We start from the raw sequence: 15697 nt of genomic DNA on the forward strand, positions 1-15697 counted from the left end.
AGAATGTGGGACACTCTAATAGTGAAATCACCAAGAAGTTGAAACGTTCATTTACAGTGATTGATAATTTCGTTAGTTTTGGCGCATGATATGGACAGAACGGAAAAGATGTGCAAAGTAGAAAATTATCTGAGGCACCGAAAAGTTAATTTTGCTCAAAGAAATGGCTGCAAACCGTTATTCTTCTCAGCTTGTTGCTGGTTTAGAGTTGCAACTGCCAGACGTGTACGACAGATTCGGTCGGATGCGTTCGAGAAACGACTGCAGAAACCTGCTCTAACACTGAAACATAAACAAGCTAGATTGGAGTTTGCTGAAAAACGTATGTAATTGACTTCACAGTGGGATAAAGAGCTCTTCAGTGATGAGGAGAAGTTTAAGTTAAGTGGGCTGGATGGATTTCAGTATCATTGGCGTGATATGACAACAGAGCAGCAGGCAAGAATGAACAGAAATTTTGGGGGGGGGGGGGCGAAGATTTGAGATATGGACAGACTTCAGCGATAAAGGCAAATTAAGCATTGCTTGGCTGGCGACTAGAATGCATTATAAAATGTACACTAAGTCGCTAGAAACAGAACTGATAAGTGTGTATGAGGACCTATGGGACGAAAGTCCCATATTTCAAGAAGATAACGCATCTGCGCATGTTTTAGCTACAACCAAAATGTGGTTTGAAGATACAGATATCGATGTCTTGCCCTGGCCTGCACGTATCCCGCATTTGAACCCCACAGAAAATCTTCTGGAGTGCCTGCAAGGCGTGTTTATCGCAGTGGAAGGCAACTTCATGCCGTATGTGAGCTGAAAAGATCGATACGAGAAGAGTGTGAGACAATTTCATTGCAAGACCCCCAAACTCTAACAAAATCAACGGCGAAGAGAACTTTTGAGATAATTAGGAAGAACAGAATTCGTACAAAGTACTGAAATTGCAGTAACACAACAGGACAGTGAGTGCCTTTATACCAATTTCCATCCAGGAAATGCAAACACTTTATTTTGTTACTCGTGTTATGAACGAACTATGTAATTCCGTACCGAGCGAGGTGGTGCAGTGGCTAGCACACTCGACTCGCATCCGGGAGGACGACGGTTCAACCCCGCATCCGACCATCCTGATTTAGGTTTTCCGTGATTTCCCTAAATCGCTCCAGGCAAATGCCGGGATGGTTCCTTTGAAAGGGCACGGCCAACTTCCTTCCCCGTCCTTCCGAAATCCGATGAGATCGATGACTTCGCTGTATGGTCTCCTTCTAAACAACCCTCCCTCCCCCCCCCCCCCTCTCACAGGATATCAGATATATATGTAATTCCGTCACCATTATTTGTCTTACATGTATCTACTACACTACTGGCCATTGCTACACCACCAAGATGACGTGTTACAGACGCGAAATTTAACCGACAGGAAGAAGATGCTGTGATATGCAAATGATTAGCTTTTCAGAGCATTCACACAAGGTAGACGCCCGTGGCGACACCTACAACGTGCTTACATGAGGAAAGTTTCCAACCGATTTCTCATACACAAACAGCAGTTGACCGGCGTTGCCTGGTGAAACGTTGTTGTGATGCCTCGTGTAAGGAGGAGAAATGCATACCGTCACTTTTCCGCCTTTGATAAAGGTCGGATTGTAGCCTATCGCGAATGCGGTTTATCGTATGGCGGCATTGCTGTTCGCGTTGGTCGAGATCCAATGACAGTTAGCAGAACATGGAATCAGTGGGTTCAGGAGGGTAATACGGAACCCCGTGTCGGATCCCAACGGCCTCGTATCACTAGCAGTCGAGAAAGGCACCTTATCCGCATGGCTGTAACGGATCGTGCAGCCACTTCTCGATCCCTGAGTCAACTGATGGGGACGTTTGCAAGACAACAACCATCTGCACGAACAGTTCGACGACGTTTGCAGCAGCAGGGGCTATCAGCTCGGAGACCATGGCTGCGGTTACCCTTGACGCTGCATCACAGGCAGGAGCGCCTGCGATGGTGTACTCAACGACGAACCTGCGTGAACGAATGGCAAAACATCATTTTTTCGGATGAATCCAGGTTCTGTTTACAGCATCATGATGGGCGCGTCCGTGTTTGGCGACATCGCGGTGAACGTACATTGGAAGCGTGTATTCGTCATCGCCATACTGGCGTATCAGCCGGCGTTACGGTATGGGGTGCCATTGGTTACACGTCTCGGTCACCTCTTGTTCGGATTGACGGCACTTTGAACAGTGGACGTTACATTTCAGATGTGTTATGACCCGTGGCTCTACCCCTCAATCGATCCCTGCGAAAACCTATATTTCAGCAGGATAATGCACGACCGCATGATGCAAGTCCTGTTCTGAATAAAGAAAATATTCGACTGTTGCCCTGACCAGCACATTCTCCAGATCTCTCACGAACTGAAAACGTCTGGTCAGTGGTGGCCGAGCAACTGCGTCGTCACAGTACGCCATTAACTGTGGTATCGTGCTGAAGCCGCATGGGCAGCTGTACCTGTACACGCCATCCAAGCTCTGTTTGACTCAATGCCCAGGCGTATCAAGGCCGTTATTACGGCTAGAGGTGGTTGTTGTGGGTACCGATTTCTCAGGATCTATGCACCCAAATTGCGTGAAAATGTAATCACATGTCAGTTATCGTTTAATAGATTTGTCCAAGGAATACCCACGTATCATGTGCATTTCTTCTTGGTGTAGCAATTTTAATGGCCATTAGTGTATTTTCATAATAAATTCGATGCATGTAAGCTTAAGATATTTTACTTTTTACTTTCGTAGAGACCCTGCCCTTATACTGATTTCGACTACTGTATCCTTGCGTCGTTTTATTGTGTCGGTTCCGCCTCTCGTGACATTGAGTGGTCGTTTCCACCTTTTACGTAGGGGTGTCCGGATACTTGTAATCAAATGATGTACTGTTTTGACCTGTGGACACGGAAACTTCTCGGACACAACGTGCACCAAAGGTCAAACAAAAATTATGTAGAACCTTCTGCCCAGGATACGGCTGCCAGTCCGAGATAACGAGGTGGACAACGAGGTGGAGGCGTCTGGAGCCGCTGGAGACGGCGGGGCAGACGAGGGCGCCGAGGTGGCCCGCGTTCGCTCCGCCATCTTGCCGTACGCGGACGCAGACGTCGACGCCGCGCTGCAGGCGGCAGACGTCGCGCTGGACGCGGGGAGCGGCGTGCGAGCCGCGAGGCTGCTGCACCACCGGCACGTCGTTGACGACCTGGACATCGACGCCAGGGCTTCTGGTAATCTACCACTGTGCATTTGAGAATATAAGCGGGGATCCAGTTCTAACAGTTCGCGCCCATTTGTTCCATAGGGATTTCTCTTTTTGGTAATTACACTATGTTTGATGGTCACTTTGATTCCAGGTACTGACTATACTTGTTTTATTTATTCATTCATCAGCTTCCATGGGTCTATGTGAGCCCATGCTGATTTCTCATGGAATGAAAGAGTACTTAGCTTATTGAATGCTGATAAGAATATTTATAAACAAAAAATTAAAGAATTAATAACACGAGACAAAATTGTGAGAAATTATACGAATAAATACCATTACAGAAAAAAGTTCTGAACTACTGCTAAGAATTCCTGTACAGAACAGTAAGAGTGTGTCACAAAGACACTTGGATTTGAATACCTGGAGATCATCACCTATTTCTCTTAGCTATGCTGGAAGCCTATAGAAATGAGACCTGTTGAGTAGCGTACACCTTTCCGTACAGTGCTTCTGAAGGTGTTATCCAAGTGCGTACCGTTTCTGCGTCTAGCGTTGACTCATCGAATGGATGTTGCAGTCGATATTGTCAACAACAAATTCCATAAAGCAGTATACGTACATGAACAGCGGAGTTAGAATTCCGATACGCCTGAACAACGGCTTACGCGAAGTTCGCGAACTGACACCGCATATCAGCCTGACAGTACTTTTGTGGGCGAAGAATATTCTCCGTGAATGCTCAGAGTTGCCGCAACATACACCGACAGACCAAAGCGATATGACCACAGCCTACTGCGTCGTTGTATGCTGCCTCGAGACCTTGCTGGTACGTGATGCGGTAACAAAATGTAAACGGATCAGACACGGACGGGGAATCACCCTAGCCAAAACATGGGCTGCAAATGGGGAAATCCTTTGAGTTAAGCGCCTTTAACAACTGGCGGATTATTATTACGCGGAGACTGTGAATTAATATCTCGAAAATGGCGAAACTGGTCGAATGTTCACGTGCTACTGTCGTGAGCATCTACGCAAAGAGGTAGGACAGTGAAACTACCACTAGGAGCTAAATGATTGGAAGTCCACGACTCTTCACAGAATATGGGGTTCGGAGACTTGTCTGCTCTGTAAATTATGATAGACAGTGATCTGTGGCAGCTCTGGCGAAAGAGCACAGTGCTGGTCCACGCACAAGTGTTTCGGAACTCACCGCTCATCGTGCATTGTTGAACGTGGAGCTCCACAGCAGACCACCCCAACGTGTTCACATGTTGACCAAACGACATCGACAATTACGATTTCAGTGGGGATGGGGCCATCGGGATTCGACCGTCGATCACCGGAAACGGGTCAGCTCTTTGGGTGAATCACATTTTTGCTTCACTAGGTCGACGGTCGTCTCCACAAACGCCGTCATCGAGGCGAAAGGCGGTTCGAAACGTGCAGAGCGCCACGGATGCATGTTTTTGGGAGCAGTATAATGCTATGGAAGACATTATCCAGCGCTTCATGGGGCCTGTGGTAGTAATCGAACACACAACGACAACTGCGAGCCACCTGCATCCCTTCACGTTTGGCCGGCCGAAGTGGCCGTGCGGTTAAAGGCGCTGCAGTCTGGAACCGCAAGACCGCTACGGTCGCAGGTTCGCATCCTGCCTCGGGCATGGATGTTTGTGATGTCCTTAGGTTAGTTAGGTTTAACTAGTTCTAAGTTCTAGGGGACTAATGACCTCAGCAGTTGAGTCCCATAGTGCTCAGAGCCATTTGAACCATTTGAACCCTTCACGTTTGATGTCTTCCGCGAGGGCGACTTCATCTTTCAGTAGTATAATTGCCCGTGTCTCGGAACCAGAACCGTCAAACAGTGATTTGAGGAACATTATAGTGAATTCACATTGATGTCTCGGCGACCAAATTTGCCTTATGTAAATCCCATCTGGGTCGCTATTGGGCGCCATCACTGCGTACGCAGATGAGCGGCACGTAATTTAAGTGAATTACAAGGCCAGTCAACAGACGTCTAATGCCACACACCTCCAAAAACCTACCACAAACTTTCTAATCCGTGGTAGACAGAATCAGTTATGTATTTCGTTCCAAACAAGCTATTAAGCAGGTCGTCATAATGTTTTGGTTCATTAACGTATAACAGCATACGAGATAATAGACTATATGTAAACAATATAAGAAGCCTTCGCCTTTTTGTGTGACAGACAGTGGTGATCACCAGCCTGACAGAGGTCTGATATCTTGACCAGTGAAGATATCAGCATTCAGTTCATGCACAGTGGGTACCTCAAAAGTAACTGTACACATTTCGTGAGTGTAATGCATGCATCAAAATAAGACTAAAACGTTAAATAACATTTTGTCTGAAATTGCTTTATTTCCGAGTTATGATGCATAATATGATTTGTGGTAGGCATTACATCATTGTTGTTGAGAACATCCTGGAAATAGTAAATGAAGATCCGACCATAAGTACCCGCCTTAAAAGTGCCACCGTAGCGGTTCCTCAACAGTAAGGCGCCATTTTCACCAGCAGACAGGAGCTCACACCTGACGTCAGAATTTCAGTCAGTGGTTACTCGAGCGCCATGCTGCTGATCCACTGTTCGGTCGTCGGGTATCGTCTACAGATGAGAGCCTCTTTACCGTGCGGGTAGCGTGAATGGTCATAACACGCACGTGTGGACGTATGATATTTCTAGTAAGAGGATATAAACGTAATTTGGCAGTGAACATTTGGTGCGATGTAGCGGATAATCAGTTACTCGGACCACATATTATTCCTCAGCATGCGGCGGAGCGGATTGGTCTCTCATTATCCTTTAAACAACCAGTCCAGCTACCTGGATAGGTTTCAGGTTGTCTGACCGTTGACTCTGCGATGGTAGATACTGCAAAAGCAGCTTTGATGAAACTTTGACTACATACTTAAGACACGAAGGCCACATAACTCCAGTCCACGAGCAGTGACTGAAAGTTAAAGTATCGAGCGTTTGGAATATTTGCATGACTCATTTAAAACAAAGTCTAAAATTTCCTTTAAGTTGGTTTATTGTCTTTAAAACTCGGAAAATGGCTATCAAGTCCGTATTTAATATCTCAGCATCAATTAAGCAATGTCATTGACTGTCTCTGTTACAAGTTCATACCCGATAGCAGCCAGAAGATATTTAGTCCGACTGGATATTTTGAACGTCCTAAACAGTCACTGATCCATGACCACTTGCGAGCTAACCCATTCAGTCGTTCAGTAGATTCGTGCAAAGAAGAGCTTGCCATAATGTCTCGTAATCTACCCGAAACACGCCACGCGGAGTTTTTGTACGATATGAAATGTTCACACGCAGTCGCCGTCACGAGAACCGATCAAACACGCGAATTTCTTAATTTTGATACAAATCTGATCAGCGCGATAGGTATTTACCAGAAGAAGGCTCCCGAGCGAGCATCTCGACTCACAGATCAGAGGCATCAAGGCCTACTCAAACGCGCGGGAAGTGCTGAATTCCGACTGGCTAGTATGTTAAGCAACCAGTCATATCATCCCGGGCACTTCTATACTCACGGTATTCTAACGTCAGCCAATCAGATTACCACAAGTAATCTAGACTAGGAATCTCGTAATTCCGAAGCTAAATAAAATTCAATGAAAACAGAATGCGATTCCTTTCCATAAAATAAATTACTGGTAAATTTAATACCCAACGCCCCTTCTGGCTGCCTTTTAGAAAATCAAGCTCCCTCGGACATAAGTCACAAATTCCACAATTACACAACAACTTTCTGATGCAGACATTTACATAGTTTTAATAAAATATCACATCCTCACTTTATGAATATCCTCCATTCACTCTCTCAGTCCCTCCAAAAAACCCACACAACCAAAACACGATGTAATGATAATAATTTTTCAAAGTCAGAAATCTGTGGTAATGAAACTAAGGAAAATTCCAGAAAATTAGATTATTATGTGCACCTGTCCTCTTGGTTGTGGTTTCAATTGATACTATAGATGAATTCATTACAGTCCTTCACTCTATTTATCAACGCCAGCACGCTTATTAAGTGTTCTAGGTAAAAATTTATATCTCCAAAAGTACTGAAGTTATTGATTTGAAATTTTAACCGTATGGTTGTGTTATCAATAGAATTTGGTATGCTAAGTATGAAAAAGATCGATTAATGTTTAATAGTATTTCTTCAGATTCATAGAGAGTATATTTGACGTCTTGTACTCACTGGCCCAGTAGCCAGCGTCAGCTGTGACAGCATGAGAACCAAAATCCGTTCTTCTCCCGGCTCCACGACAAGCTACGCTTTCAATGCAAGATGACAACTTACAATAATTTGCCTGAATGGCAGAGTGCATCGAAAGCTTTTGGAACAAGAATTGGGTCGTATGCTTCATGATGTCCCACTCGCTACACGAACCAACTCGTGGTTCACTCACAACGGTGCCCCCGCACATTTCAGTCGGGAGGCAAAATCTCAGTACTGCTTATTCCGATTAGTGGACAGGTCTTACGGGAGCAGTTGCTTCGCCCGCCGGCTCTTCGGATCTTAACCGCCTTGGCTTCTACCTTTGGGACCATCTCAAGGAGCTCGTGTGTGATGTTGCAATTGAGAATGTGGCACAACGGCAGCAGCGAACTGTAAATGATTGTGCAACTGTGCAGAAAGAGATGAACGGAGCGTGCAACATTTCGAGAGAGGTAAGACGTCGACCACGTCACTGTCTTCGTCTACATGGGCACCATTTTGAACTTGTACGGTACGTAGTCGTATTGAATTTGTGGCTTTCTGAGAAGAATTAATTTTGTTTTGCTTTTTATGGGGCACTTGTGATCCCTGTTCTGTTGCATATCTTGGAAAAAAAATCAGTTTCAGACAAAATTTTGTTTAATATTTTACTCTTATTTTGGTTCATACATTACACTCACGAAATGGATACAGTTATTTTTTAATCACCCTGTACATTGACTGCGATATGGAGTCGGTGCAGAAGTTCGTATCGTTTTAAAAATACCATGATTTTATTTTATTAGAACAAAATGCACTACATTACGTTACAAAACAACACACAGTAACAGGACGCACTACTCAGTGATTTAATTACCAGCTTTGTAAACGACCAGCTGCCAGTTTTCAAGTAGGACTCTGTGCTTCTCCTGAAGTTGTTGCTTTGAGTTGAGGGAATCTGTAATCCTGTTCTTAAGAGAAACTTCAAAATGGAACGCTAGTCCCTAATTGGTGTTATTCACATATTTTTATGGGTGTCACTGAACACGTGTTGTACTTGTGTAACCAATAAATACAAATGGTGGACAATGGTCGTGTAATTGCATTCCATAATTTGTGGCAATTCCTGAGATGTTTGGCGAGGATTATTGCGAAGCAACTGATTTAGGTGGTTTTCATCACAAAGAGAAGGTGTCCCAGAAAGTGGTTCATCATACGAATGGAATTTTCATTCTTGGAAACGAGAAAACTAAATCGGTGACATTTTCTCAGCAAATATTTCTCTTCCGTAGATATCACAAATTCTTCTCGTGGCCTCTGTAGTAATAGATCCACGATTAAACTCGAAGAGTAAAATGTGTCGGGATTGTTTATTTTCCTCTACTTGACGCTCTATATTGATGAGCCTTGAAAATGGCCAATAACATGCAAACCACTGTTTCCAATATTCAAACGCCAAATTGAAGAAATACAAATGACTAACGAAAAATGAAGCCTTCGTAATAAAGTGTTGTCAGAGCAATGAAGAATGAAACGGACTTACGCAATGAGCCAATACTTCAAAACAAAAAATTCCATCTACCGTCAGTCCTAAGACTGACTATTTGATTGGCTTGGGACAGTAAAATTTCGCTTCTGCAAGACGTCCGCGTCGCACACAGTATGCACTGCACTTTGTTACAGTTAAGCGTTAGTCATTCTCTTGTCAGTAGCACTTGTGACATCTGCAAAGATATAAATTTTTGAGTCATCTGTTGTGCTTAGTGGCAGATCAGTGCACCAACGTACCCAGAACAGGACCCTGTGACACTCTCACTTTACACGGCCGCAGTCAAGATCAAACATGTTCTCTGTTGACACTGGAGGACAGACTTCGCACTTTACTTCACTAACACTCTGTCGCTAACGCCCATCCCCTATACCAGATAACGTAACTGAAAGACATAGTTTATGTTCCACCTCAAAGTCTTACTTACGACCACGTTAAGGTGTAATATATCAAAACATTTTCGAAGTAGTGCTACTGCTTTACAGTGAGGTGACAGAAATCATTGGATGCCTCTTAACAAAGTGTCAGATCTCCTTTTGCCCGGCGTAGGGCAAAACTTCGACGTGGCACGGACTCAAAAAGTCGTAAGTCGTCTGCAGAAGTATTGAGCCATGCTTCTCTATAGCTGTCCGTAATTGCGAAAGTGGTGATGGCGAAGGATCTTGTGTACGAACTGCCCTCTCGATTATGTCCCATAAACGTTCGTTTGGATTCATGTAGGGCGATCTGTATGGCCAGATCATTCGCTAGAATTGTCCGGATTGTTCTTGAAACCATCCGTAAACAATATTGTGGCCCTGTGGCATGGCGGATTGTTATCTATAAAAATTCCATTTTTGTTTCGGACCATAAAGTCCATGAATGACTGCAAATGGTCTCCAAGTTGTCGAACACAACTATTTCCAGTCAATGATCGATTCAGTTGGACCATAGAACCCATTCCATTCCTTATAAACGCAGCCTACACCATTATTGGACAACTAACATGTTGCCCAGTGCTTTGTTGACAACTTGGATCCATGGGTTCATGGGATCTGCGCCACACTCAAACACTATCATCAGTTCTTACCAGCTGAAAACCGGAGTCATCTGACTAGAACACGCTTTTCCAGTCGTGTAGGGTCCTCCAACCGATATGGTCACGACCCCAAGAGAGGCGCTGTATGTCATGTCGTGCGGTTAGGAAAGTCACTCGCACCGGTCGTCCTCTTCGAAAACCCATTCACACCAAATGTCGCACATCTGTCCTAGCGTATATGTTCCTCGTACGTTCCACATTGATTTCTGAGGTTATTACACGTACTGTTGCTTGTCTGTTAGCACTTACAACTCTACGCAAACGCCGCTGCTCTCGGTCGTTAAGCGAAGGCCGTCGGCCACTGCGTTGTCCGTGGTTAGAGATATTGCCTGAAATTTGGTATTCTCGGCACACTATTGACACTGTGGCTCTCGTAATATTGATTTCCTAACGATTTCCGGAATGTAATGTCTGATGCGTCTAGCTCCAAGTAGCATTTCGTGTTCGAAGTCTTTTGATTCCAGTCGTGCTGCCACAATCACGTCGGAAACATTTTCACATGGATCAGATGAGTACTAATAACAGCTCCGCCAACGCACTACCCTTTTATACTTTGTGTACGTGATACTACCGCCATCTGTAGGTCTGCATATTGTTCTCCCATGACTTTATGTCATCTCAGAGTGTAGCTTTCATGACTGACGTATTAAGTGTGTTTATCAACTCTGCAACCTTTCTACGCCCCCTCTGCTTGTAAATGAATTGTCATTTGATCTTACTGGGCGGAGAACTTGAGAATAGAGAAATTCTAACCTAATGTGCTCAGTGTCGTCATCAAAATAGAGGGCATTTTACAGGTCATGTAGTTTCGGAAGTCATTGACATAAACACTAAAGGGGAAGTGCTCAAAAACGGGACTCTCTGTGGCATTCCTCTCTGCATTTTTATTGAACCATCGAGGCCAGTATTATAATTATCGTTACTACTAGGGTGCAGGTAAGTGGATGTGGATTCCTCAGTTTCCTTTTTCTCCACAGGACACACCAACTGGCAGCTGACTCTGATGCTGGTGCTCACCTCGGCTGGGCTTGTGGGCTGCGCTCTGTCAGCCTGGTGGTTCTCCCCGTCCAACTGCCGCCGTCCACCTGGTAAGAGAGACGTCTGCCTCTGACGATAGCGTAGTGTAAAGAACGACATTTACGCATGCCGCTGTGTATCAAAAACGACGAATCGGCTCTTTGAATCTGGTTGAAACTGCAGGTCCTTCCTTTCGATCACCTGTCTGATATGCTGCGCAATCTCATGACTCATGATGAAGCTTCACGAACAGTGTAATACCATGAACACAGAACGACCATCACTGCTCGTCAGTGAGAAAGACAGAAAAGGTTACTATGATGATTTTTCACCATACAAAAGAAGAACTGAGACTATTAATGTGCAATGTATCACTTCATTTTTGTTGTCATATTCGTTATTTATAGTGCCGATCTTATAAGCAATGTGATAAAATATACTATGTGAACTGATGGTGGAGGGGGTTGAAAGGAAAAGGAAGAAATTACTGATGTCGGCTGCAACAGCGCTTTGTGTGGAATCAGCAGTAACGAGCGAAAGTGTGTGGCGGACCAAGAGTCGAATTATCACGTGCATATTAGGCAGCTGCGTTAACCACTGCCCCATCTGGACACAATGTTTACCGCAATTGCACTGATTATCTCGGGACATCTCCCGGCCGACCCACACTCCCACCACGCTCCACCTATGCGCAGCCCCCTCCATGCTCACTACTTTGAGATTCCCATAGGAGGTCGAACGTAATTGTGGATCCGCACTGATGGTGGTGAATTCATTGCCCATCGAGGTAAATCAATTAAATGAATCGTGTCTGTTCTTTCAGACATGTCCAAAATTAATTCATGTTGGTGGGCCATGAATCTTCAACCTTCAGTGCAGATACACAATTACGTTCGACATCCTGTAGAAATCTCAAAGTAGTGAACATGGAGGACATGGACAGGGGCTGCATATAGGTGGCACACGATGGGAGTGTGGATCGGCCAGGAGGCATGCCCAGATAGTTCGTGCAGCTGCAATATACATTGTGTCTGAATGACACAGTGGTTAATGCAGATGTCTAGTGAACAGGAGATACGACGTTTGAGTCCTGAACCTGCACACTCGTTGCCACTAATTCCGCTGTGTACTAAGTCAGTTGGGAGTTCAGGCCTTGTGGTGAACACACTCGACGGCTGTACTGCATGGAATTGTTCAAATAAAGACTTATGTCCAAGTCCTTTTCCCACAAATCCTTAGGTGGAGGTGGCAGTCGTGTGACTGAGGTTAGTCCAAGAGACCTTTCTATCGCGCCGTTTTCTTAGCTTAGTAGAGATATACGAATTGACCTTCGTTTACCACCAAAATTCAAACTTGGTGGCAGTTCATAGGAAGAAGTGGCGGTCGGGTGACATAGGTTAGCCCAAGTGGTCTATCTTCCCGTGGGGTTTTCTTAGGTTAGTAGAGATAACTGTGGTGTGATGCATTATCCTGTTGGAATTTGAACTTCCTGCAATTTTTTCTGAGAGAGGGGGGCGTGGCACTCTCCCACCAAAATTCAAACTTCCCACAAAAATCCACCGTCTTGAATGACGTCATAGCCGTCATCTTGGATGACATCATGCGCTGTTGTCAAGTCTACACGCCGCTATCTTGGATGACGTCATCGCCGCCATCTTGGATACATCTGGCAACAACACAGAGTGCGCTCGTACGCCCTTGCCCCAATACAGGTGGTTCCTACACCAACAGCTATTGTTGCCTGATAGTAAGTGATGTGTGTACTAAGTTCGGTTGAAATCGTTCCAGTGGCTTAGAAGATGTGCGAAACACACGCACACATACAAACATACACACAATCACAAACACATATATATACATGGATTATCAGAAACGTTGGTATCTGTGGCATGTTTAAGGTTGTAGTTGAGAGGAAGGAAGTTGGAGAGGGCAGAGATACAGTAATCTCCTCTGTAGGAATCAAAATCGGCTCTGAAAGCAACTATTGTGTGAAACATAGCTTGCTCTGTTCGTCCATGAGACCCAGAATGCTGTAGATAACTGCACTCAGGTAGAGTCTGTGTTCCTTGAATTCCAGAAGGCCAGCTGTGTGATTGGAGTGAAGAGTTTCTTGCAAACAGAAAACGGCATGTGACTCTGAACAGAGAGAAGTCTCCAGACGTGAAAACAATTTCGTGAGTGAACGAATGGAGTGTTGCAGGGCCATTACTTTTCTCAATGAACACCGTGATTCTCCCCTACCCACTCCAATTTACTTTATATGTATCACATCTGCAGATTCCACATTTCGTCTGCTCTTCCAGACATGTCCAAAAGAACAGAAAATATGCATTCACATTATAAAATATACGGCTGAAAAAAGCTGTTGCTACAAAACACTGCACCGGCCGGTGTGGCCAAGCGGTTCTAGGCGCTACAGTCTGGAACCGCGCGACCGCTACGGTCGCAGGTTCGAATCCTGTCTCAGGCATGGATGTGTGTGACGTCCTTAGGTTAGTTAGGTTTAAGTAGTTCTAAGTTCTATGGGACTCATGACCTCAGACGTTAAGTCCCATAGTGCTCAGAGCCATTTTTACAAAACACTGCCTCCACATAAAAATTAAAAGTCCATAGTATGGGTACTTACTTTCGATACAAATATACAGTGAACATTCCAGGCTGGTCCAACCACATCGCTGTTAAAAAGTCTGACACTCTGTGACGTTACGAACAACAGCGGGAAAAAAGTGTTAGCCCCAAGACATCAATTAAGAAAGGAGAGTACAGCATTTGTAATGTGTGATCCCCCCTGACTGTTTATATCTAAGTTTATATTTCGTGGCTAATAACATCAAGAAGCCACAGTTGGTTCAGATACTTAACTACATTTTCAGTAGGCGATATGTTAACACCAAAAACAACCCACAAACGGAAAGATATATCTGCTAGCACAAAGAGGTCAATTAGTGTTCATGCATTGTCATGTTGAAATAAACGCTCAGTATTGTACTGAAGAATAAGTATGATTGAAGGACAAAAACCACTACAGGCAGTATCCTGCGTCCGCAAGGATATCCAACATACAGGAAAAACTCTTTGAGATCTCATATTCTCGTAGCTATCAAGCTTCATTTTTCGGTAAAAATAAATAAATTTTCATGTATTCTTTTAGTGCCTTAGGTATGTACTGCCACAATACACTTTTCTTTGGTAAATAAAAGTAAAATTTTCAGATATAACGCACATTTTTTTATTAAACATACGCATTCTAACTGAATTTATTAACTTCCAATATATACGGCGCACATAAAAAATCTGTATGTCTTTTCTCAAGTAAGGCTGACAAGGAACTGAACAATCTCGATATGACTTCTTATTCTTGGGATCTTTAGTAGGAAAATTGGTCTGATGCAGCTCTCTGCACTATTCTTTCCTATGCAAGCCTCTTCATCAAGGGATAACAGCTGCAATGTACATCCACTTGCATCAGCTTACCGTTCTCATACCTTGATCTCCCTCCACAATTTTAACCCCCCCCCCCCCCCCTACTCTCTCCTCCCCTCCCACGTGCACTTTCCTTCAGTAGCAAATTCACAATTCCGTCATGTCTCAGGATTTGTCCCTTCTTTATTTCAAGCTGTGCCATCCTCCCTCCCCCCCCCCCCAATTTCATTCAGTATCTCCTCGTTGGTTACTCATCTACGCTTCTAACTTTCAGCATTCTTCTGTAGCATCGTATTTCAAGAGCTTCTATTCTCATCTTGACTGTACTGCTTATCGCCTGCATTCACTTCCATACAAGGCTACACTTGCAGCGAAACTGGCTCTAGATAGATTTAAATACCGAATTTTAACCGCGATTGTTTGTAAATATTTAACTTGGAAACTTAATGAAGTCAATTTTAATATGCTAAACTCAGAAGAACTCGTTTCACGGTTAAAGTTACTGTAAATATCACTATGAATTAAGTAAACAAAACCCTGGAAGGACATAAAGTACAAATACCCATAAATACTATTGGAAAAAGGTACGAAAGTGTAATACTGCTAAAACTGGTTTGAGAATGCTGCAATAGAACGAGTTCCACAATGTAAATACAAGCTCTTTATACCGGACAGATGTCAAATTTAAAATTCGCGCTGTATTTATTTCTTGCACCAATGAGGAATGACATGCTTTATTCTGACAGTGTGGTGTCCGAAAACTTATTGCAGACGCCACGGATCACACATTTTACGAAATGCAGTATTTAAAATACGTGAAAGTACCAAACGAAATCACTTCATACATATATATCTAAGCACATCCCTGGCATACGTAAGATACATACAATAGCATGTTGTGACGGTAGAAAATTTTAATTTTTATTCTTCATTTTGTAACCATAATAAGAGTCCAAGCTCCATAGGCAAACAGCCAGCCGACATTAAGAAATAGTCCACCAGGACATAGGGACAAGATAAGCGGCGGAGTCTGCCAAGTATGGCTTGTTGGTCAAATAACTTAGTGCTTGACTTCCTGCCAGGGGAAGCATCATGAATAAAACTTGCGCAATGGAAGACGCAAACAACAGGGCGATAATAC

General features: G+C 44.0%; 1 protein-coding gene across 1 annotated transcript in view; it reads left to right on the plus strand.

The window, feature by feature from the left end:
• The window catches only part of LOC126458277 (uncharacterized), a 608335-nt gene that overhangs the window by 579858 nt on the left and 12780 nt on the right, over positions 1-15697 (plus strand). Inside the window, exons 6-7 of the mRNA XM_050095209.1 lie at positions 3007-3263; positions 11094-11204. Coding sequence (XP_049951166.1) covers positions 3007-3263; positions 11094-11204 — 368 coding nt within the window. The remainder of the gene's footprint in view (positions 1-3006; positions 3264-11093; positions 11205-15697) is intronic.

The sequence above is a fragment of the Schistocerca serialis genome, chromosome 2 (assembly GCF_023864345.2).
Source record: "Schistocerca serialis cubense isolate TAMUIC-IGC-003099 chromosome 2, iqSchSeri2.2, whole genome shotgun sequence".
Taxonomy (NCBI): domain Eukaryota; kingdom Metazoa; phylum Arthropoda; class Insecta; order Orthoptera; family Acrididae; genus Schistocerca; species Schistocerca serialis.